Genomic DNA, 23,346 nt, shown 5'->3' on the forward strand with positions numbered 1-23,346 from the left:
AAACACTGTGATTAAAAATTTAAAATTATCATAATTTTAAATGTTAATTAAAATTTTTGGAAATTTTTTGAAATTTTTGGAAATTTTTTGAAATTTTTGTCTATTTTAAAATGACTTCATTAAAACGATATTGGTTATTTATTAGAAAATAGTGGACAGAAATTTATTATTAATTTGCTGTTAAATAAATTCTATAAATCATTCTACATATTGTAGAAGTGTTACTTACAATTGAATATTATTAAAAGAATGTAATTTTAGAATTATTTTAGAAATAAAATTCATTAATGACTTGAAATCGCAATTTTTGAATAATTTAATGAAAAGTCAATGGAATTTCTTTTCTACTTTACCTTAATCTTTTATTTTTACTCTATAATGCAGAAAGCTAATAATTAGTAGGAAAGAAAATTTTGAAAATTTATATAAGCAATTTATTAACTAACCAACTAGTTGTTTTTTTTCGAAATGCCAGTTTAAAAGTTAATAGCTAGGTAGCTAGCAATATGCTTTTATTATGATATTATATTGCATACTTTTGGGAGAATAAAATTATTGTTATTGCCGATACTATTAAGTTTTACATAGTTTGAATACAAATATGTTAAGGGTTTCGTTCAGGGGTTGCTGTTTTAAATAACTAAAATTAGCAGAATTAATAAAAAATTTATATAATTAATATTATATTACCTTGTTCTTGTAGAAATAGATTCGCTTTTCCAAACATTTTATAATTTTAGTACGTGATGAAGCAAGAACTTTAGGGAATTTTTGATTTATCAAGTTAATATTTAATTTAGTCTGAATTTGATCTTTATAATAATTTTAAAAATTAAATTCCTTAGGAGCTCTTTTTTTTTAATTTAATATTTTTTTAATGCATATTCAATTATATTTTGATTTTTATAGAAAATTGGTTAAATAAAAAATTATGCTTGCATTGTTTTGTAGTTTTGTAAAGCTCCAGATATAAGAATTGTTATTTGATTAGTTTTTTCACCTTAAAAAATTTACGTTTTCCATAAAGTCTTTTTTTTTGATATTTCAAAACGCAAAGTCTTTTTTTTGATATTTCGAGTTTGATATTGCATAATATTATTTCCCTCTTTGTAATATTTTTGTTTAACTCACAGTCTATTACATAATTAAATTTTATTATAATTTCAAATTTAATTCAAAATTGAGCAACCATAAAAAGAAATTTAAAAATCAAATTCATGTACTTGTTATTTTTAAATTTTCCCTAGATTATTGCAAATACAAATATATTTATATATACTCGTACAACAGAATTCCCCTTGGGAAATTTAAAATTTCATTTCTATGGAAAGTCACTGAATATCAAAAATTATTTTGCGTTTCTTCTTCGTTTCTTTCATATACAGCTAGTCATTCAATTTATAAGAAAGAATTCCCATTTATTTACGCTCCTTTTCATGATGTGACGTCCATGACTTAAGCTGTGAAGAATATTTTGTTTTCTTATTTTTATCAAACAAAAGTTAAGATCTAAAAAAGAAAAAAAAAAATATTTTTGTTTTTTTTTTTTTTCTAACACAAAATCTTTTCCTTTTTACACAAATAATAATAAAAATAAGAATAAGGATAAGAAAAAAAAAAAGGATTCCCACAGAAAAAAAGGAATTTTGTGCAAAAATAAAAAAAAAGCACATAATAAAAAAAATATTAATGTATGAGAAAAGCAACAAACCGGACTTAAAACAAAATTTTTATTCATATCAGGGTCGGCTTTGTATTATTAGTTTTTCGGCTTCGTTTTTACAAAACTCTTTTTATAAAATTAAGGTATTTTTGCAATTTAAATGTTCTACATTTAAATTCTAAGGTTGATTTAGTAAATACGAAAAAATATTTTTACTTACAATAAAAGAATTGATGCAAGGTACAGGTTATTTTGGTCGTTCTCATAGCAGTATTCCGGTTTAACTCCCATGAAATCACTTGAAGTTTGTTCTCTTGAAATTTGTATTCCAAATAATTATGAATACCATTTTTACATACAATAAGATGCCAGAACTTGGAAATATTGCTTTGAAATAACATTTGCGAATTATTTTAAAAAAAATATTGAAAATCAACAAAAAAAAAATTCTAACTCCGGATAATGTATATTGTTCTTAGAATTGCTTATTGCCTACACTTGTTTATATAATATCTTAATTTTAGTTGGAAAATTCTTTTAAATAACAATTTATAAATTATTAAAATAATATTAAATTCTTTGGAAAATGCTCTTAAAATTTCGCAAATAACAAACCGGGAAACTTTTTGCCTTATATGACCACCCCTGTATTGGAAAATAAAGTAAGAATAAAATTATCATCAGGACATAGAAAGGGATAACAACAAAAATTACAAGGCGAAAAGAAATAAATAAAAAAAGAAATGAGGAATAAAAAAATAAGCGATTCAAATCAAAACAAAAAAAAATGTTTTTTGTTCTTTCATTTTACCAAATAAAACGAAGTTAAATGAAAAAAAAAAACATGTTTTATTCGGAATGTGGCGCACGAATTCCTTATTTTGATTGTATGTATTTTTTTTTCTCTTATTATTTTTCATTGTGCCCCCAAATTTTTCTGCTTCTTTTCTTACAATTCATATATTTGGTTTTCTTTTTTGGTTTTTTGCATTTCTTTACATGTTTACTTCGTTTTTGTTAAGTGGACACGTCTCAAGTAATTCCTCCTGTTTTGCATAAAAAAGGACATAAGTAAAAAGTATGTTATTTACAAATACAATGAAAGAAATTTTTCAGAGATAAAGAAACGCAAGAATGAATTTTTTTATTTGTTATTTTATTCGGTTTTTCCCTTTTTCTTTCCATTTTTGTTTTTATTTTTTTTTTCTTGTAAATGATTTGAATGGTCCTTGAATTTAATTCTACTTTTTAGTTTATTTTTGTAACAGTTTTTCATTTAAATGTGTTTCTCCCCCGCACATTTGTTCCATACTACTATAACACCATTTTCTCTTATTTACTTTAATTTTTTTTCTTATTCTTGTTTTCCTTTTTTCTTTTGCTTTAAGCTATTTTTTTGTCTTTCATACCCTTCACCTGTTATGCTGTACTAACATGTTTTTTATTTTACGGTTTTTGTTACGTTTATTATTTTGTATTTTTTTTTTGGTTTCTATTTATTCATCGCAACAAAATCAGAATTATTTAGGATTCATGGGTTTTGAAGGATTCAAATATGTAAGGGTATTTTACTTTTCGTTTAATCTCAATCTTTTTTTTCTTTTTGCTCATTCTACTTTACTCAATAACTTTTTTTTTCATTTTTTTTTTTTTATTTTTATTATTGTTTATTATTATTATGTTTTTGTTGTTCATAAATTAAATATCAGTTGAATTTAATGATGAAAATGATGATTAAAGTAAAAATGATAAAAATCTTATATTTAAATAACATGTTATATTTATTTGGAAATCTAAAAAAAGGAACAAAATTAAAATATTCTGTGTAAATCGAAAAGAAGAAAAAAATTGTTGCATACTTTTAGGGACATCTTTTAGTTTTTGAACATATCAATGGAAAATTGAAAAGGAATGACAAAATGAAAAACGAAAAAAATAAAAATAAAAAAAGAATAGAAATTTTGTGGATGGTGATGAAAAAGTGAGAACGAAAAAAAAGAAAAAAAAAAAAAAATAAAAATAATGGAGAAAAGCGAAGATTACGTATAATTTGGATAGCTGCTAATGGATTTTTTTTGTATTTTATTTATTTTTTGTTTTTTTTTTATCTTTTTCTTTATATTTACGGCCCTTTTAATTTATTTGACACGAGTTTTTTCGTTTTGTTTACAAATGACCCTTTTTTGACTTTTCATTAAAAATTTAAATTTTATTTTTTAGAAAATTATGGAAAAATGAAAAAAAGAAAATTAGTAAATAAGAATAAGTACTTTTGGCAAATTATCATTTCCGAATTGTTCTCGAATTCAATTTGTAAACTTTTAGATTTTAGTGTGATAACCGGAATGCTGGAATACTGGAAGCTTCAAGTTTAATAAAAAAGTTTTTAATAAGCTACTTCAACGAAGCAATTTTTACGTAGTACAATAGGATTGCAATTTCTTGTTTAGTTTAAATTAGTGAAAGTTGTTAATTTTAAGTCTTTTTGAGTTCGTTAATTTTTTTCTTAAGAGACTTGGTTTACTTCTGTAGGTGTAGACAATTTCTCTTAAACTTTCTAAACAATTTAATAATAATTTTTATGAAATTTGCATCATTTATTATTCCAAAATTTCATTAGACTTCTAAGTTTATAGTGCAGGCTTAAAAATTTTGTTATTTGTTAAAATTGTTTAAAATTTAAAATTAGTTAACACATGATACCAAACTTAAATATGATCATAAGGGTTCCTGTGTAACGTAACAAAATTTTTCAGAAAACTTTCTTGTATCCGCTTTTGTTTGAAACACAAAAATTATATGAAATTTTATATATGAAATACAATTCAATGTGAATTTCTCAATTAATTTATTTGAGAAGATAAATTAGACCCTTTAGAATTGGAATTGAATAAGCATAGACGAAATTTTTATAAAAAAACAATTAAGTAAATAGAAATTTTAGACTCTATAGCCTCGATTATAAAAAAATTTTCAAAATTTTAGTGAAAAATTTTAAGAATTTTAAAATAATATAAAAAAAAAATTTCTCGGTTTTTTCTCATATAATTTTCAATGACTCCCCGAATAATTATACGATTTTATGCTTGCATATATAGAATTTTTTATATGTATGTAGTAACCAAGTCCTTATAATATACAATTATTATCTATTGCCACATTTATTTTATTTTGTATTGTTAAGTAACTTCATTATTTCCTCTTCATTTTCTATTCCATTATATTTATTTTAATATAGCGCGGCATATTATACGGGACAATTGAATTTATGTCGCTATTTCTTCCTTTTTTTTGTTTTTTTTTGCTGTTATTTTTCCTTAAAATAAGAAAGGATCATAACAAATTGTCAGAATGTATTATGAAAGAAAGCAAATGGTACAATTAACAATTTATTTCTCTTTTTTTTTTTAAAATGTTGGTTGGTTCTTATTGGATAATGGTATGGTAATCAACCATAGCTATTTTTGACCTTTTTTCACTTTTGTGCTTATCTCTTCTTTCATTCTATTTAAATATGTCAAACAGAAAATTATGGTAAATATACTGTTATGAATACAAAAAAAAACTAAAAAATAGAAAAAATAAAAGTAAAAAAGAAATGTTTTCTTTTTATTTGAAATGACAGCAAAAAAAAAAAAAAGAAAAATATGCAAAATAGAAAAACGCAATAGCAAACGCAAAAGAGTAAATGAATAATGGTGGAAAGCAGTGTGGCAGAAAACGAGAAAGGTGTATTAAGTGTGCCCGTATACACCCAACTACAATAGTACATTTGTATATATTCATATTAATGTAATTTTGTTATACTTACTTTACACTTTCACAAATGTACAATTGTACATACAAAATACAGCTAAAATTTTTCGGAAATCATAAAGAAAAAAATAAATATATATACTTGTACATACATATAGACACATTTTAAATGGGTACAAATTAAAAAAATTGGAAGGACACAATTGAAAAAAGGAAAAAAAAAATATCATGATAAAAAAAGAAGGAGGAGAAAAAAAGGATAATTTTATTTAAATATGCAAATAAGGATAATATATTATTAGTTTTTGTACTGGTACCAATTATGCAAAATAAAAATAATGGAAACAAGGAAAAAAAAAAACACAAAACAAAAAAAGAAATAAACAAGAACCTAATTAGTCAGTTTTTCTTTATTTTAATTTGTTCCTATTCTTTTTTTTTCATATATTTTCCTTTTTAATTTTTTCTACAATAATCTTCTACACTAATTTAGAAAATCATTTTTTTTTCCATATACTTTAGTCTATTTATTTAATCTGTGGGTTTTCCTTAAACAGTTTCAATTTTTTATTCAGCTTATTATTGGAAATTACGAGAACTTAGACATAGAAACTTAATTGAATTTTTAGAATAAAGTAAACTCTAATAAGATATTCTGATGAATATTTTAATGAAATAGACAAAACAAAATTTTTTGAGAAAATTAGACTTGTTTTTAAAAATTTATTTTAATGAGACCAAATTTTTGATTTGAAGTAATTTAGAAATGAAAAAGTTGAAATTTTAGAATATTTTAGCTAATGAATGTACAAAATTTTACTGAGAGTTGAGAATAGAAAATCGTCTATTCATCTTATTGGCCAAAATCGAAAACAAATCAATAACAGCATTTCATAGGTTTTTTTTCAAGCATTTTGTAACAATTGAGTTTTGAACTTCTAATGTTTGTATTAGCTAATATGATCTTGATTGCTAATATATTTTAAATAAAAACAAAACCTTATGTGAAATATTGTTTATAAAATTATTTCCGGCTTCGATTGAACAAAAATTTAAGAACTTAAAACATATTGCAATTAAGATGAGATTTAAATTTTTTTTTAGTTTCAATAGTTTTGATATTTAGCATTTTTATGCATAAATTTATGAAAAGCTGGCCGAAGTTTAACATATGTAGTTTTTCAATAATATTGAAAAAAACGCGCGAACGTAAATTGAGCAAGTATAATAAATATTTGCCATACCGTTTGCAACGCTAAAATAATAATGGTCTGCTATATAGACAAAAGTGTATGTTTTTAATCAGTGTCGAATTCTGAATCAATATAGACTTGCGTGTCCGTCTGTCTGTCCGTCCGTTCATTCATCCCAACTATAACTGAAACATTATTTAAGCTAAGTCCATCGAATTTTCACAAATGATTTGTGATAGTAAATAACCAGAACCGTATTTTAATTGAATATGATCGAGACGAGTGGTTCGGGTAGCTGCCCTACAACTTCAAAAACTATTTGACTATCTGAGAAATTATTTAAGCTATTAAATATTGAAACTTTCCACATTCAAAAATTTTATTATAGTTAAGTAGTTGAAATTTCTTGATTTGTGGTGTTAGGAGTATTTAATGAATTTTATGAAAGTTTGTTTAAACAAATGACAACCCAGGAGTATGTATAGAAAGCTATGACAATTAACACACAGCACTTAATATCATTAATTCGCATAGGTATGGTATAGTTGGCACGGTCAACTCTACATATTCTCGTTTTTATAATATAATTGTACTTTTAACTAATATTTTAATCTACTATGTATTTTATTTGACAATGGTAATTAAACTTTTATAAAATTAATTTCGAATTTCTTCTAATTTCTGAAAATATTTATGGAAAAACAGAAAAAGCGATGAAAATATTTTATAAAATATAAATTTAAATTCTCAAGTAAATTGAAATTGAATTTTCAAAATATTTTTCTTAAAAATTTCTTGAGTATCCTTTTTCTAATTAGATACAATTTAATAGATATTAAAATATAATAATTTGAAAATTATCATAATTAATCAAGAACATACTTCCACACTTTCAATTTGATCTGTCTATGTCTATAATTTAAAATTGATGTTCAATTAGAATTAAAGAGAATTAGAATTAATTAAATACAAAATTCCGAATATAAAAGTAATATAGATTTGGAATTTTTGTATTTAATTAATTTTTAGAAAATAATGATTTTGTGAAACAATAGTAGTGATATTTTAGTCTCTTATTGTTTTCTATATATAAAAATATCCTTTCAATATCATTATGTTAATTAAATGGCTATGCAAGGTATACATATTTTTTTTTTTTAATTTCGAAACTAATCTATTGTTATAATTATTTAAAAGCACTTTACGTACATAAATTAATCAACATGATAAAATTTATTTGATATTTTTTTTTTAACAATTTAATTAAATTTAATTGAAATGTGTATACGCATAGTAATCTAGTTTCATATAAATTGAAATATTATGTTAGTATACATACATATGTATGTATGTATATTACCTCAAATCTACACATAAACTTATGTATGGCTATGTCTTCCTATTATGTCTATTAGTATAAATTGCATATACATAATATGCTTTCATTGTAATTGTATGAATTCTGCTCTGATTTCGGAGAAATACGGAATAATCATATTTTAAATGAGATATAAAATTGTTTTCATATTAGAGTGGCGAGGTATTATGATTTAAGATTTATCTTTTGTGAATTGAAAAAAGTCTTAATTTTAGTGATTTTTTCGGGAATTTTATAACATTGACAATGCTTCAAAAAATGTTTTTTATACTCTTCTTAGGTCCATGGTATTCATTGAATTGTGAGGATAACTTATACATATATGTACCAAAACGTACTTCAAGTTTTTCGTTATGAACTAATTTTTCTTTAATTTAAGGAACAATTGTTGATTAATCAAAAAGTTGAAATTTATTATAATGTTCGATAATACGGCAGTACCTCTCAGTTTTTAAAAGAAAAATAATGTTCTTCATTTATGCATTTATAATTATTATTTGATGTATTTCAAGCAAGTTTCCGAAATTGTATTTTTTTCTAAAATATTCCGAAAAAAATTAAAAAACAAATCGAAATGTTTTTGTTCAATTTTTTAAGTATTCTCATTTAAATCTAAAAATTATTAAATAAATTTATTAGTTTTTAGAAGCCTCCAATTTATTTTAACAACAACTCTTTTTCATTTAAATCAAAATCAAAAAATATAAATGAAAAAATCCTGTAATTCGATACTCAAACTCTTCCACTTGAAAGAAAAAAAATTCTGATGCAGTCAAATTTGCAATTAATTATTTTTTTTAAATTGAACACTAAATTTTCAAATAATATGTAAAACTAGCATAGATAAAAATATTGGTTAATTTCTTTATACAAGTACATACATAATTTCCAATAACCATTTTATTTTTCATACAAATTTGGGAAAATTATTTCAATACACTCTCTGAACTTGGGTGTATCCATACCTGATAGATACATACATATGTACAAATCTGGTTGTGACTAGTTTGGCACACTATTTGGTTTTACATAAGTGTTCCCGGCCCATCCCCACAAAGCCACTTCCAAAGCAATAAATAATGTGCAAAAAATATCGGGCATTGCATATAATAAATCACTTTATCTTGCTAAATGCAAAATTCATGGAATTAATCTCTGTAATCAAACTTTCAGATTTTTGTCTTGTAATCTAAATATGTTATACAATTAATTTCACTGTTGGTAGAAAAAAAAAACTTTTGGAAAGTACGTAATCGAAAAAATTGGAAAAATTATTTTTGAAATTTGATTTTTTTTTTTTAAGTTTTCAATGACATTCCTGTTTTCCGAAGCTCATTAGCAATGCTTACTTTACTTATATGGTAGATTCGGCTCTGTATATATGTACGTATATATGCTATTAGCCAAAAATCTAAATTAAAAAAAAAGTGTTTAACTTTACAAACTGGTTTTATTTAAATTGTAATGAAATTTTTAACTTTTATTATTATATTCATTATTACATAAATAAAATTTTTTTTTCATACATTTCTTACATATTTTAATTAACATTCAATTTTAACTTTCTATCTTTTTATTACATCTACACATATTCTTAATAATAAATAGCTAATTTTAATAATAAATGTTATTATAATAAAATAATTTTTTTTTTTAAATATAAATCTCAATGAAATCAACAGGACGAAAGTTTTCGTATATTTTCAAAAAAAAAATAATAATAATAATAATTAGTAACAATGGGACGTATAAGCAAACATTAAATGTATATCTAGTAAATCGACCAAAACATTTCTTTTATTATATACATAACTAGGTACATATATGCGTATTTACATAAATGTTACAAAGATCAAATCAAAATTAATATTGGTACAATAGCCTTTAAATAAACATCAAGATAAAAATTAAATTTTAAATTTTCTGTTATTATTCTGTTATTTTATTGTGAGAATTACAGCAATTTACTTTTAAAACTGAGTTTTGTTTCTTTATCTTATATTTTTATATATGTATATAAAAAATGTGTATTATAATATTAACAAATAAAATTTATAAGTCTTTATAATTGCTTCATTTTATTTAAGTTTTAACTATATACATACATTTATATTTATGTAGTATATAGGGTGTCTCGTAACAAACTGCACTGCTATATGACATTGTATAGGCCATCATGAGTAGAAAAAACTTTCTAGATTTCATTTTTAAAAAACGTTAATTTTATAGGTGACGTAACATTGAAGCTTTCTCCAATTTTAGCACAGGTGGCAACTTTGACAACTGAGTTTCAATTGAATGTATGAGTCATCAAGCTACCTGATCTGGTTTAATAGTTATAGAGAAAAATAAATTACTGTAAATCTTATTTGATATAAAATTTTTTCCTTCTCCAATGTTACATCACCTAGTAAATGAAAAGTTAAAATTTAAAACTTTTTGAATTTGAAAGCTATGTGATTTCAAAATCTGAACAAATTAAAACTGAAGCTATTGATAAGAAAGTCCTAACTTTAAGGTTTGAAATTTGTTAATGTGCCTGTCTTACACAGTCACGGAGTTATACTTAAAACTTCAAAAAGTAAAAAAATCAGTCGAAATTGATTTTAAGCCCCTGTAACTTCGAACCTATTGAGCTGTGAACATTGTCTCCATACAAAACTTTTGTCTACTCATGAGGGCCTACAAAATGGCATATAGAAGTGAAATTTGTTATGAGACACCCTGTATATGTAATTATATTATGTTAATCTTATATAATTTATATAATATGGTTAATGATTTCAAATTGGATTCGTTGATGACCATTTTACCTTTGCATTTTAATATGCCAATTAATACCATATTTATATGTATGTAATACATTAATATACATACATACATACATACATGAACATAATATTTTATGTGGAGGAGAACTTAATATTTATTTTATGGTTTTGTTTTTTTACAATATATCACTACGAGTATATACTAATATCAAAAATTCTATATACAACATATTATACTGGGTAGATTTATGTATGTAAGTAATAAATTGAATATTTTATAACATTATATGTACTTTATATTCTTTAACAATATTATTGTATTTTTATTTATTTATTTTTTTTTTGAATTTTACTAAATCAGTACAATAAATTTTATTTCATGTTCCTTTTACTTATATATATACTATTTACCTGAATCCATTTTTTACATGGAATCCTAACATTCATACAAACAATATCTACGTAAATGTATCTTATATATGCATAATATTTTTGTGTGAATGTGTACAAATACATTACACAATAAATTATCTACAGAATAGTAATATAATATATATATATATATGTATGCCATGTCCGTTTTACCTACAAAGCATATATATATATATATATAGAATTAATTACAATTTTTCACCACTTAAATTAAGTATATTGTAGTAATTGTGATCTGGGAAACGTTCCAATTCAATATAATCCATTTCAGTATGTAATAATTTATCTAGCATAAGTACTAATTCCGAAAATGATGGTCTTTCATTTGGATCTTTGGCCCAACAATAATACATTATATTGTATAGTTCACGACGGCAATGTTCTGGTTTCTCTAATCGATATCCATCTCTCACCTTAACACCAAATGAAAATATATACAAAAAGAAAAAAAAAAAAAAAACAAAAAAAAAATGTAAAATGAAATAAAATAAAACGACAAAAATAAAATTAAGTTTATAATATTCGACATGTAGTTTATGTATGTAAAAACGAGCATTATATACAAGAACATACTCGTAATATTCACATATAACTTAAGCAATAAGGAAGAATTTGTGTATGTGTATTTGAATAGTGTTATAAAATTGCACAGACATGTGGGTATTAAAATGTAAACATTACGGAAAAAAAAACATTTTATTTTTTCCGTTTTTATAAGCTTTGGGGTGAAACGAAATTTAAAATGTAAAGAGAACAGGATTAACTATCGGTGTAAATTCACAAAAATTTAAATTGTAAGAAAAAACTTTCTAACGAAATAAGACAAAAAAAAATCTTTTTTTATTACAGGATGGTTGCAGTTGTAAATTTTTTTTTAAATGTTAAATAAGCTCCTGATATATACAGGGTGGGTCAGAAAGGTATATTTACGAATTTTAACGAATTTTTGCGAAATTTTTACTTATCCAAGTTTTTTTGATTATATCTTTATATAAAAGATAGGAACTTCAAATGAACAGTTTCTGGAAGGCCTAGTAAAGGGCTTAAAATAAACATGCTGCTTGATTCTGTATTTTGTATGCCTTCAAGAGACTGTTCGACTCTCTAACCAATAGTATATGTCGTTGTATACCTTTCTGATCACCCTGTATAACGGTTTAAGGCAAAGCACATTTTCAAAAAATTAAACAATGAATGTTGAATTTGTGAAAATAATTTTAGGAACAATCAAAATTCAAAGAAATTGTCGTAATACAGAGCTTCGCCCGGAGAATCTCATGCTGGCCAATTGAAATTTTCAAAAAAAAAAAGAAAGCAATGCGACGAAAAGGTCCCAGAGCTAAAATATTGAAAAGTAGAAAATTAAAAAATGTTACAGTATTTTTAAAACTATTACAACTTTTCATGATCAACTTTTATTAAGAAAATTTATTTTTGCATATCTTTAGGAACTATAATTTTTAGAGAGAAAATTAAAAATCAAATCATTGAAAATTTTATTGTGTTTCTAGAAATGAAGTTATTTTAAATATTTCAAAAGTGATCATAATTTCTTTCAAATTGGTTCACAAACAAAAGTCTTGTTAAAAAATTTTCAATTTGCCAACATCAGTCCTGGGCACTAGTATTATAAATTGAAGTTTTTCATGTAAAATAGGTATGTGAAATGTAAGATGAACTTGTATTTTAGCCGACCAAATAACAAACTTATTTAGAATTAGAACTGAAAAGCTGAACTCAAATTGTATATTTTTTTTTAAATTTGGAGTGGAACATTTATTTGATTTAATATTTTCCAAAATAACAAACCAATTTTCGTCGACTTGTAATGTTCTTCATCGATTTATAAAAGGAGTTGAGCCGGATTTTCAATTTTAGCTTAGAATGAATTAAACTGAATTTTTATATCAAATCAACCAATGTGACACAATAGTATAAGAATGAAATTCTCTTCTAAATTTTTAATGGAAAATTCATACAAAATGCACAAATTTTAAAATTTTAATCTGTGATTTTATCACAGAAAATTGTGAAAAGCAATAATTTTTTTTTCTTTCAAAACTTTTACAATAATTTTATTATATCATTGACACCTACACATAACCGTACATAAGAAATTTCCTATGGTACAATAATATAAATATTTGAGTAACATTATATAGGTTATGTACAGAACATTTTTCCAACATTCTATTATTATTTCATTATCAGATAATTTTGAAAATATTTTCTTCATGTTCCAATACGCATTATTATATTTTATGATATATCGTTTTTATATTAGCTTTTAAATTTATGTGATTCTTATTGTGTCTATGCATGAATACATGCACGTATATTGGCACGTATGTATTTACATAAGTGCAGAGTATTTTGTAGATTTACTTCTAAATTGCAACAAACTATGGCTAGTAATTAACTTTTACAAAAAATATTCACATGTTTGTATTTAAAGTGCATACATATTGAAATTTCAATAAAGATGATGTTATGTCATTTAATTGGAAAAATTCTCACAACTAAAAATGTTGTCAGAAAAAATTAAAGAGAAAAAAGAATAAAATATAATTTCATCGTTATAATATTTTTAATCTTCAGTATACAGGAAGAATAGTTACTGTAAAAGCTTAATAATTATTATACATATACATGTGACGTAAGTATTTACTTTATGCAACAAAAGAGACAACATTATCTAATAAAATTGATTGTGTATTTGATAAATACTTTGCCCCAAAATAGTATTGCCAGATGAATATAAAATTATTAAAATTTTTTTTTTAATTTTTTGAAAATTCAAAGGGATAAAGAAAATTAAAGTAAAAATTACATAAAACTGAATCGTGGCCAAAAACAAAGAATAAGTGTATAATGGGGTCTGGAGAAAAGGCCTTTTCAGAGATTCAAAAATTTTAGAAGTATTTTTACGATATACAACGTCAAGTGGTTTTCCAGACTACTTTAAATATTGTCAGAATACTAGAGCAGCTATTCGGGAAAGTTTATTGCTTTCTTATAAAATATGTTATAATCTTTCAAAGGTTTATGCTATGAATTTTTTTTGTGAAAAAATTTCATATTAATGAAATAAAAATGTCTGGTAAGAATTAACTAAACCTTTACAAAAACAAAAAAATTTAGACAATATTTTAAAACATTAACTACAATATTGCCCCATAGGTACAAGAAACTAAAAAAAAAAGCAAGAACAAAAAAAGTACAAGCATACTCTTGGGATGTTATTTTATTAAATATTTTCAAAGCGTATCTATTACTTTAACGACCCTCGTTTCGGATAAAAAATTTATACTCAATGTCAAACTAAACAGTAACAAGATTTTATAATAATAGGGCCCATATACTTTTATCTTTCAACAAAACAAGAAAAAAAATTTTTTTTTTTTAAAACGCCTTTTTTATAGGTACAAGGAAATCATTTGTGTGTTTTTTTTTCTCTCCTTTGCTATTAATATTAGAGACATTTGTATGTGGTATGTGATAAATAAATATACAGTTACATTTAAAAATTGACAAGCAAAAATTTTAAATTGATTGATTGTGAAGGTTCCTTACTCAATATATAAAGACAATATAACCTACAAGCAGTTTGTTAAGAATTTAATAATTCAAGGTTCTAGATCCCAAACTAACAAATTAATTAAATTTTCGAATTTGAAAATTTTCTTAATTATCTTATACACAAACCATTTCAAAATGTTCAAAAATATTTCTTAACTATAAAATCTAGTTACTGTATAGTTAAACGAACTCCATGTTAACGTATATACGCTATATTCCTGTAAATAACCGGCCAAATACGTATCCTAAAATAATAATTATCTCATGAAAATAAAAATTATCTCATGAAACATTTCTGTATTTTTATCGCTTTCGAAAAAAATATGTTTTATATCTTTCTAATAGAAAGCGATAGATACTTTAAATTTTTAATTTTTTTTAAACTTAGTTTATTTTGACATTTTTTTAGGAAAGAATTTTGACAATTCTGAACTTTCTCATAATAAATTTAATAATATTGATTTGATAATAATTCTTGTCACACAACAAAATGCGAATAAAACGCTCGAATACAACGATAATCTTATTAGTAATAGCGCTCATATATTTTCCACTACTACATAATTAATTTAGCGAAACAGGCAGAATTATTTAACAAATTACGCCTACCCTAAACATACGAAAGCAATTTAAATTAAGTAAGAAAATAATAAAGTTGGGTCAAACCAATGGTTTGTATTGTAGCACTTTTCCCTTCAACAAGTGAAAATTCTGCTTTTAAATACAGTCTATGTATACCTATCACACTATTAAAATTATTTTCATTCATATACAAAACTCTTTCTAGGATTGCATATTTTTAGGATGACCGATTTATGCAGTCTTTGAAATAAAGTAAAAATTAATATAAAAAGGGGTTAACATAATGCTCGATTTTAAGGATTAATTGTGTGAGTTAAGGAAAATAATTATATTTTTTAATGTCATGGAATTTACCGTTAGCTTTTTGCGTTTATAGAAATTTGAAAAAACGTGCGATTTCGGAAATATAAGGTGTCAAAAATTCAAATTTTACAAATTTCAAGGGGCGATAAGAATAGATTGAGAGGGGGTGGAGATGGAAAAAAATTTTCTTCTAACGAAATGAACTATTTGTTAATGTCTAAAAGTCCCTAAAATTTCAAGCTACTACAAGCTGGGGTCTAGAAAAAAAACGACATCAAAAATTTGGAAAAAAAGAACTTTAGATAACGGTAAATTTGAACGGTCATTTTGTTTTTCTAAAGTTTAACTGTAGTATACGGCGCAAGGGGAAGCAAGTCACTGCCTTTCTGCGTTTGCAAAATTTCAAAAATGCTTATGGTTTCATTGCAACAAATAGTTAAAAAAGGCCATTTTTAAGGTTTTGGGGGGGTATAACTTCTAGAGGGGGAGATAGGTAAAAATTTTGTTCTACGGAAGTAAGTTTCTAGTAAAGATCTATGTACATATAAAATTTCAGCTTTCTATCTTCAAGGGTGTAGAAGTTTTGTAAACAAAAAAAGTGTCCACGGACGGACGAACGGACGGACGGACAGAGTGAAACTAATAAGCACTTTTTTAAAAAAATTTTTTGGAAAAGTGCTAATTATTACACATAATAATTATGTTCATGAGCAATACATGCAACACTGTATATTACATTCATTATGTGTCCTTATATTGTACTATAACATTTTGTATATAGTTGACAATTTATCAATTTTACAAGATTTAACTACTATCTTTCTATTTATATTAAGTATACATATTATATGTATAGCAAAATTTTTAAGCTCTTTAGGGAAAAATAGAAAAAAAAAGGTACTATTACAATTTTCATATAACAACAAGGACATAATATTATATACATTAATACAAAGGAAGTAAAAATAATAGAAATCAAAATATATACAAGTATAATATTATATTGAAGATATGATAAAGGGTATACAAAAAGAGGACATCCAGGACATAATATGTAGCAAAACACGAATTATCGAAAAGGTTTAGTAAAAATTGTCATTGTTTTTATTATGTTTTGTCTCTTTTTTTTTTTTTGGTTTTTTTGTTTTCTTTTTTTTGCAACGAAAAGGAAACATGAAAGTCTTTACATGTATAACAGAACATTGATGTCGATTTATCTACAACATCGTATACACATATTCTAAGTTAGTTCAGAGAAAATTTATTCTTTTTTCTTTCTTTTTATTTTATTTTGGTTTGTTGAGAATCCTTTTTTGACGTAACAGACTTATTGCTGTTATTACCTCTATACCACTATTCCTACATTTTAATATCCTTTATTTTCTAATAGCATGTATATATATATACATCTGTATGTATATTCTTTGTGTTCAACTATTAATTTCGTAGTCATAAAACATCAACAACTTATCTCCGAATACACTATGAATCAGAACATACATGTACGAGTATATGTATATTATGTATGAGTAAAGTATATATATAAAGCAAGCAAACCAAAGTAGATGCAAGGATACTTATGTATGAATTTTTTTCTTTTTTTTAATTCTCGTTTGTATATTATTTTCCATTATACCACTTAATATGATTTTGTTCCTATTCTCAATAATTTTCTATATTTTTACCGACCGTATTGTGTAAACAATAGGTAGGTTATGTGATGGCAACAAATTTTGCATATCGAGTTTTCGGTGGGCATGCACTTCTCCATAGTAGGGAAGTGTACGTAAACTATTTTCAGCAACCTGTCGGTCTGTCGGTCTGTGTGTGCACGCGTGTATCTCAAGTTCTGCTGAACCGATTTTGATAAAATTTTATATGTAAGTTTATTTCCACCATGGCACGGATTGATCAAATTTTGAGATATATCAGGCCTCGGGAACTGCACTTTTTAGCGGTCCTGTTTTACATTTTTAAACATTTTGAAGAAAATATTCAACCGATTTACTTGAAATTTCATATATAAGCTTTGCTCGATCATACGCAAAAATTCCTAACTTTTGGAAGAAATCAGGCATCAGCAACTGGGCGTTTACTACGGGTAAAATATACATTTTTCCGTATATAAAGAGAAATAATCAACCGATTTCATTGAAATTTAATATTGGAATTCCTCGTATTAAAACAATGAACATAGAAATTTTTTGGAAAGATCAGGGCTCGAAAACTGATTTGCGGGCCGATTTTACATTTTTCACCATATCTACGGAACGAATTGATGGAATTTCTTGAAATTTAATATTTGAGTTCTGGTTAACTGGCGAGTGTTTCTGGAATTCGGGTAGCACAAAGCGAAACTCTACTAAGAGCCAAATTTACATTTTTCTAGGTATGTTAACTATAAGGTTACTAATGCCCCAAAAATTGGAAAGAAGTATTTAAAAGACATTTTTACAATATTCTGCAACCCTTTCACTTAACTAGACAATATACAATGCGGTCGGTTATGTGCTGATCACATCAGATTTTTTTTTTGCTCTTTCTAAGCTTAGTTCTCTTTTTATATATACATACATATACTTTTTTAAGGTATACCATATATAATATTAAAATATATGTATATATACATGCGATTATGTGATTATGCAAACTGTTATATATTGCTTGCAAAGAATAGAAAATGCAACATTGAAAGAATATTTTTGTATGTATAAAATAGTTATGCCAGCACATATTAGTACAAACGTACATACAAACATACATACACACTATGTTCAACCAATAACAACATATTTAAGGTTTAATGTTATTATGTTACACAACAAATTTAAAGTTGTGCAAACGTAATGGTAAATAGAGCATCAGCAAAAATCAATGATCAAAAATTGACAAGGAAGAAAAGGAAAAATAAAAACTCAAGATAAAATTGAGTCGTTTAGAACGATACAAAAGTGTACAATAAAATTGCTATTTTAGAATTTTTAAAATTTAAAAAAAAAAAATAGGAAAAATTAGTATGTAAAACTACGTAAGCTTATAAAGTAAGAACTTTTTTTGATACACATACATACATATTTATGTAATAACATATTTTTTCGATTTGATTCCAATTGCTCAAAGGATGGTTCAATTAAAGCTGCTTTTATTAGTAAACAAGAGAAGAATACAAAATATTTTGCTCTCGTCAAGTTACAGAGGTTGTTTAATGTTTGAATTGAGGAGAATTAAATGTGAGAATAAAAAATTATTACGTAACAGAGTAAAAGACAGCTAAATATGTGTAAAGAAAAATTTCTTTGGAATGCATCTGAAAATTGTTATAGTAGAAGAGTAAAAGACAGCAATATTTGCGGGAGAGAAAAATTTCTTTGGAATGCATCTAAAAATTGTTATTGTAGAAGTTTTAAATTCAAGAGCTCTAAAAATGTTTTGAAATTCATATTTAATCCTTACTGTAATCACATTTGAATATGATAACAGCCCTTGATTTTGCAAATTAAAAGATCAAAGAATTAAAATATTTATTATTCTAACATCAAGATTAGAAACTGAAACTATTGGATTGATTGTAGTTAAATTTTTGTTTTTTTTTTTTGAATATCAAATTTATAGTCCTTTAGGACAACATTTTGAGAATAATTTTTTATTTTTTTTTCGAAAACTCATCCTTGAATTTAAATTCTACACATCAAAAAAATATTAAATGAAATAAAAACTAAAAAAAAAGGATACAAATAAAAAAAAATAAATATATATAGAGGCAAAATGACTTCAATTAAGTATCCTTTTGGGAACATTCAAATATCCTTTCCATCATTTATGATTTTGGTCGAAAATACTTGTTTTTATTTTATTTTTTTTACCTTTCGCATAACATCTGCAGCTGATATACCAGGATATGGTGTAGAACCTAAAGTAACAATTTCCCACATTAGTATTCCAAAGCTCCAAATGTCCGATTTAACAGAGAATATGTTATCATAAAGTGATTCTATAGCCATCCATCTACAAAAGTAAGAAAAAACAAAAATACAGAAAATTAAATTAAACTGAAATAAAAAATATAAATAAAATGTAGTCTAACATCTGCACATATCCATACATTTTATTGCACAATATGTTTGTATATATGTAACAAGCAATTTATTATAAAATGTGTAAAAAAAGAAGAGGAAAATGTGCACGTTTTAAAAATTTCAAAGAAAAAAATATCAAGGTGGTAATAAAATGAAAGAATTCCACTTGAACATGTATTAAAATTTTGGTACTTCGCATCCTCCAGCAAATTGAAAACTAAAAATTTATTTTATTTCTCTTATAGTTTCATCAATATCTTACAGGCTAACTCAATGTTTTAAAACAAAAGTGCATTTTAATAGAGAAGTTTCAGTTAATTCCTGAAATACGTAGTCAAATATTCCATCAAATTGAGTATACAAATTGAGTATTTTATATGAAAATATACATATACACATCTCATATATACATATATAATTTAATTGAAATTTATGTTCTCGGAATTAACTTGTTAACGGCTCTCAAACTGTACACAATTCTACATGGGTTAGTGTTTTTTTATAATATTTCTTCTTTGAAAACAGAATGGAATAAAAAATAATTCTAGAATTTCTACAGTTATTCGAAATTTTTTAAAAAATATACGAGGGTCGGCTACAATAATAATTTTAAAAATTCCATCAAAAATATAAATTTATTCTATTAATGCACCGAATATCAATATTTCAGTAAATATTATGCATTATTGCAATTCTCTCTTCATCTACTACGAAAAATTCGAAAAAACCAAATAATAACTCGATTAAAATACAAACTACCTGATTTACGAAAATAGGCGTTACAAGTGGTAAAATGTGTGGTATTGAAAAAATCACTCAAAAAATTACATCAGATTGAATCCGATAATTAAAATTAAAAAATAAGGGAGAAGGCAAAAAAAAAATATTAAAATATCCGATAAATATTTTGTCCAGATAAATTCATTAATAATGGTGTATGAGTTCTTATACATGATTGAATATAAACTCCGTGTGGAAGAAGGGTAAAAATTAAATTGAATTTGAAATCACAAAATATGTATTTGCACCATATACATAAGTTTTTATAGAGTAGGAGAAGCCAGACAGTCTAACAAATTAAAAATAATGAATAAATTTCCTTTAATTTTTTTTTACCAAATTAATGTTACATAAAAGGATAATAACTAGATAAATAAAAAAATGCAAAGAAAAAAACAAAATAAATTCAAATTAAAATACGATTATCTAGGATTAATCTCATGTCTATATGGTATTCTTTTCACGTTCTCCAAAAAATATGGCTTTATATATTCAGATTTTCCATCCTATAAAATATGTATAGATAGTTATTTGATGTTTTACTCAATTGGGATAGTGAATTCTGTCCTTCTTCCAAAAAATATTTCTTAAATAATTGTGTGAACTGTTAAAAATTAAAATGAGAATTTTTATTTGATTTATGAGAAATAAATTGAAAAATAAGTTTTTTTTTTCATCATAATTTTCACTCTTATCCCTTGATCCTGACGCCTTTTTGGTTTAAGTTTTTTTTTCTGCCCCAATTTTCCATTATGTTTTGTTTTTTTGTTTTGCCTTTATTTTAAAGGATTTTCGATAGAATATTAATAGAATTTTCGATGGTTTTTGAAAAAGAAAATAAAAAAATGCAAAAAAAATTTTTTATTCAAATCTAATCTTGATCTATTATAATTTAGTTCCCATTTTTATTATTCTGGAATCCTTGTAAAGCTACTGAATTTACAAATATAAATATTTAAAATGTACTTGAGATCGTTTTTGTTTCAATTTATTTTCTTTTGTATTTTTTATTTTTTTCATTCTTTTGTTTCTTTTCTATATCATACTTTCGGATTTTGTTTTCTTTTTTAGGTCATACAAAGTTAATTACCATCATAATTTGGGCAAAAAGAGATTAAAAACCAATTAAAAATCTGACTTATGTTCACAAAAGAATAATAACTAAAAATTTGAATTTATTTCTTTCATTTTTTGTTTTTTCTTGTTTTTTTTTTTATTTTCTTAGTTTTCCATTTTGCATTTTTATTTTTGGGGAAAAAAGGAAAGATACACAAAAAATTTTGAAAATTTTTTTAAGAAATTCAATGAATATTTTACTGGATTTATATAGAAGCTACAACAACAAAAAAATGAATTATTTGTAGAGGATTTCAAATGAAAAATAAAAGGACATTATTTATTTTGATGATTGGATTTATTTTGAAATCAGAAAAAAAAAGTAAGAACTAAAAAATATACTAGCTACGTAAATAATGAAAATTCAAAAAAAGATTTAACAAGGATTAGTTGACTATAAAGCTACTTATTTTAGAACTAATTTGAATTATCTCAAAAAATCAAAATATGAATAATAAAAAATGTAAATGTCTGCTAAACCTATGCCTTACAAAATAGCACATTTTCTTTTCACAGTTTAAGTTACAAAACTAATCGGTGCAAGTCTAAATAATGAAAACAAAGCTTAACGAATGTAATTCTTTTATAACTAGTTATATTGCATACATTTAGGAGATATTTCAAAGTGATAAAAATTTGAATACTTTTGTGTACATGTTCAATAAAATTTAATTTGAAACCCCTTCCAGTTATTATGCTGAGTGAAATAAATTTAAACACTAAAATCATATCAGTGCAAAATAACGCCTAATTTAAGGGGACTCTTTAATATATATGTATTTCATATTCGACATAGCTATTACCTCTTAAACATGTTCGTATTTACAAATTTGAAAATTGCTCACTTGCTATTTCGAAGTTTTATGAACGGAGAACGTAAGAAATAAAGTTATTAAGAAAATTTTCTCAAATATTTTTTTGGAAATGTGCTGCTAAAATAAATTTTTTTAAAATCTTATGCAAATTTTCATCTTATTTCTATCCATTTTATTCCTCGCTGAATAATGAATATCAATAATAATTAAGTAGTCTGAATAATTAAGTTGTACAGAATGAACTTGTTGAAGAGTTTTTTTGAAACTCTGTTCGAATTTATTAAAGTTGTCCACTATTTTAAAATTTTTAAATAATGTTAATTTCAATTTAATATTTTCAAGTATGAATCCTGCTTAAAAAAATTTATTTTTGGAATTGCGTTATATGGCAAGATATTTATGATATGTCTTATGTCATACCGTCATATTTTAATGAATCAAAAATTAGATGAAATTCCCAACATTTCGAATTTTTATTTAGTTTCTTTTTAGAGTTAACGAATTTAATTTAATATTTCTATGATCATGAACACAAAATTTTTGAATTAAAAAAAAAAATGGACTTGGAAAACATTTTCTTATTTTCCCCTTAAACTTCTTGAAAATTTACCATCAACCTCAATCAGCTTAAAAGTAATCCATTCATATATCCTTTTTTAATTCTGTTTATTTTTTCTCTTCGTTTTGTTTTTCAATTTTCAATTTATTTCGTATCTATTTTCGCTTATTTTGCAAATTTCTTCTTTAGTTATTATCTAAATTCCCATTTGAATTCTTTGACATGTTTTGTGTTTATCGTTACGGATACCATCAAAGTTATAAATTTCCTTTTTAGCATTTTTTGAAACAAAAGTAAAAAATATTATTTTCATTTTGTATGTTTGTCTGGCTGTCTGACCGTT

The 23,346-nt window shown here is 24.3% G+C and overlaps 1 protein-coding gene and 1 long non-coding RNA gene across 3 annotated transcripts in view; one reads left to right on the plus strand and one right to left on the minus strand.

Annotated features, from left to right (window-relative positions):
• The window catches only part of LOC129605814 (uncharacterized), a 144,393-nt gene that overhangs the window by 101,240 nt on the left and 19,807 nt on the right, over nt 1-23,346 (plus strand). The window lies entirely within an intron of this gene.
• The window catches only part of LOC129605812 (tyrosine kinase receptor Cad96Ca), a 161,183-nt gene continuing 148,449 nt past the window's right edge, over nt 10,613-23,346 (minus strand). For both annotated transcript variants that reach the window (XM_055515772.1, XM_055515773.1), the window contains exons 11-12: nt 19,521-19,662; nt 10,613-11,606 (exon numbers count right to left, since the gene is read on the minus strand). In XM_055515772.1, coding sequence (XP_055371747.1) covers nt 11,382-11,606; nt 19,521-19,662 — 367 coding nt within the window. In that variant the 3' untranslated portion in view covers nt 10,613-11,381. The remainder of the gene's footprint in view (nt 11,607-19,520; nt 19,663-23,346) is intronic.

Source organism: Condylostylus longicornis, unplaced genomic scaffold, assembly GCF_029603195.1.
Source record: "Condylostylus longicornis isolate FDR11 unplaced genomic scaffold, ASM2960319v2 ptg000015l, whole genome shotgun sequence".
NCBI classification, from domain to species: Eukaryota; Metazoa; Arthropoda; class Insecta; order Diptera; family Dolichopodidae; genus Condylostylus; species Condylostylus longicornis.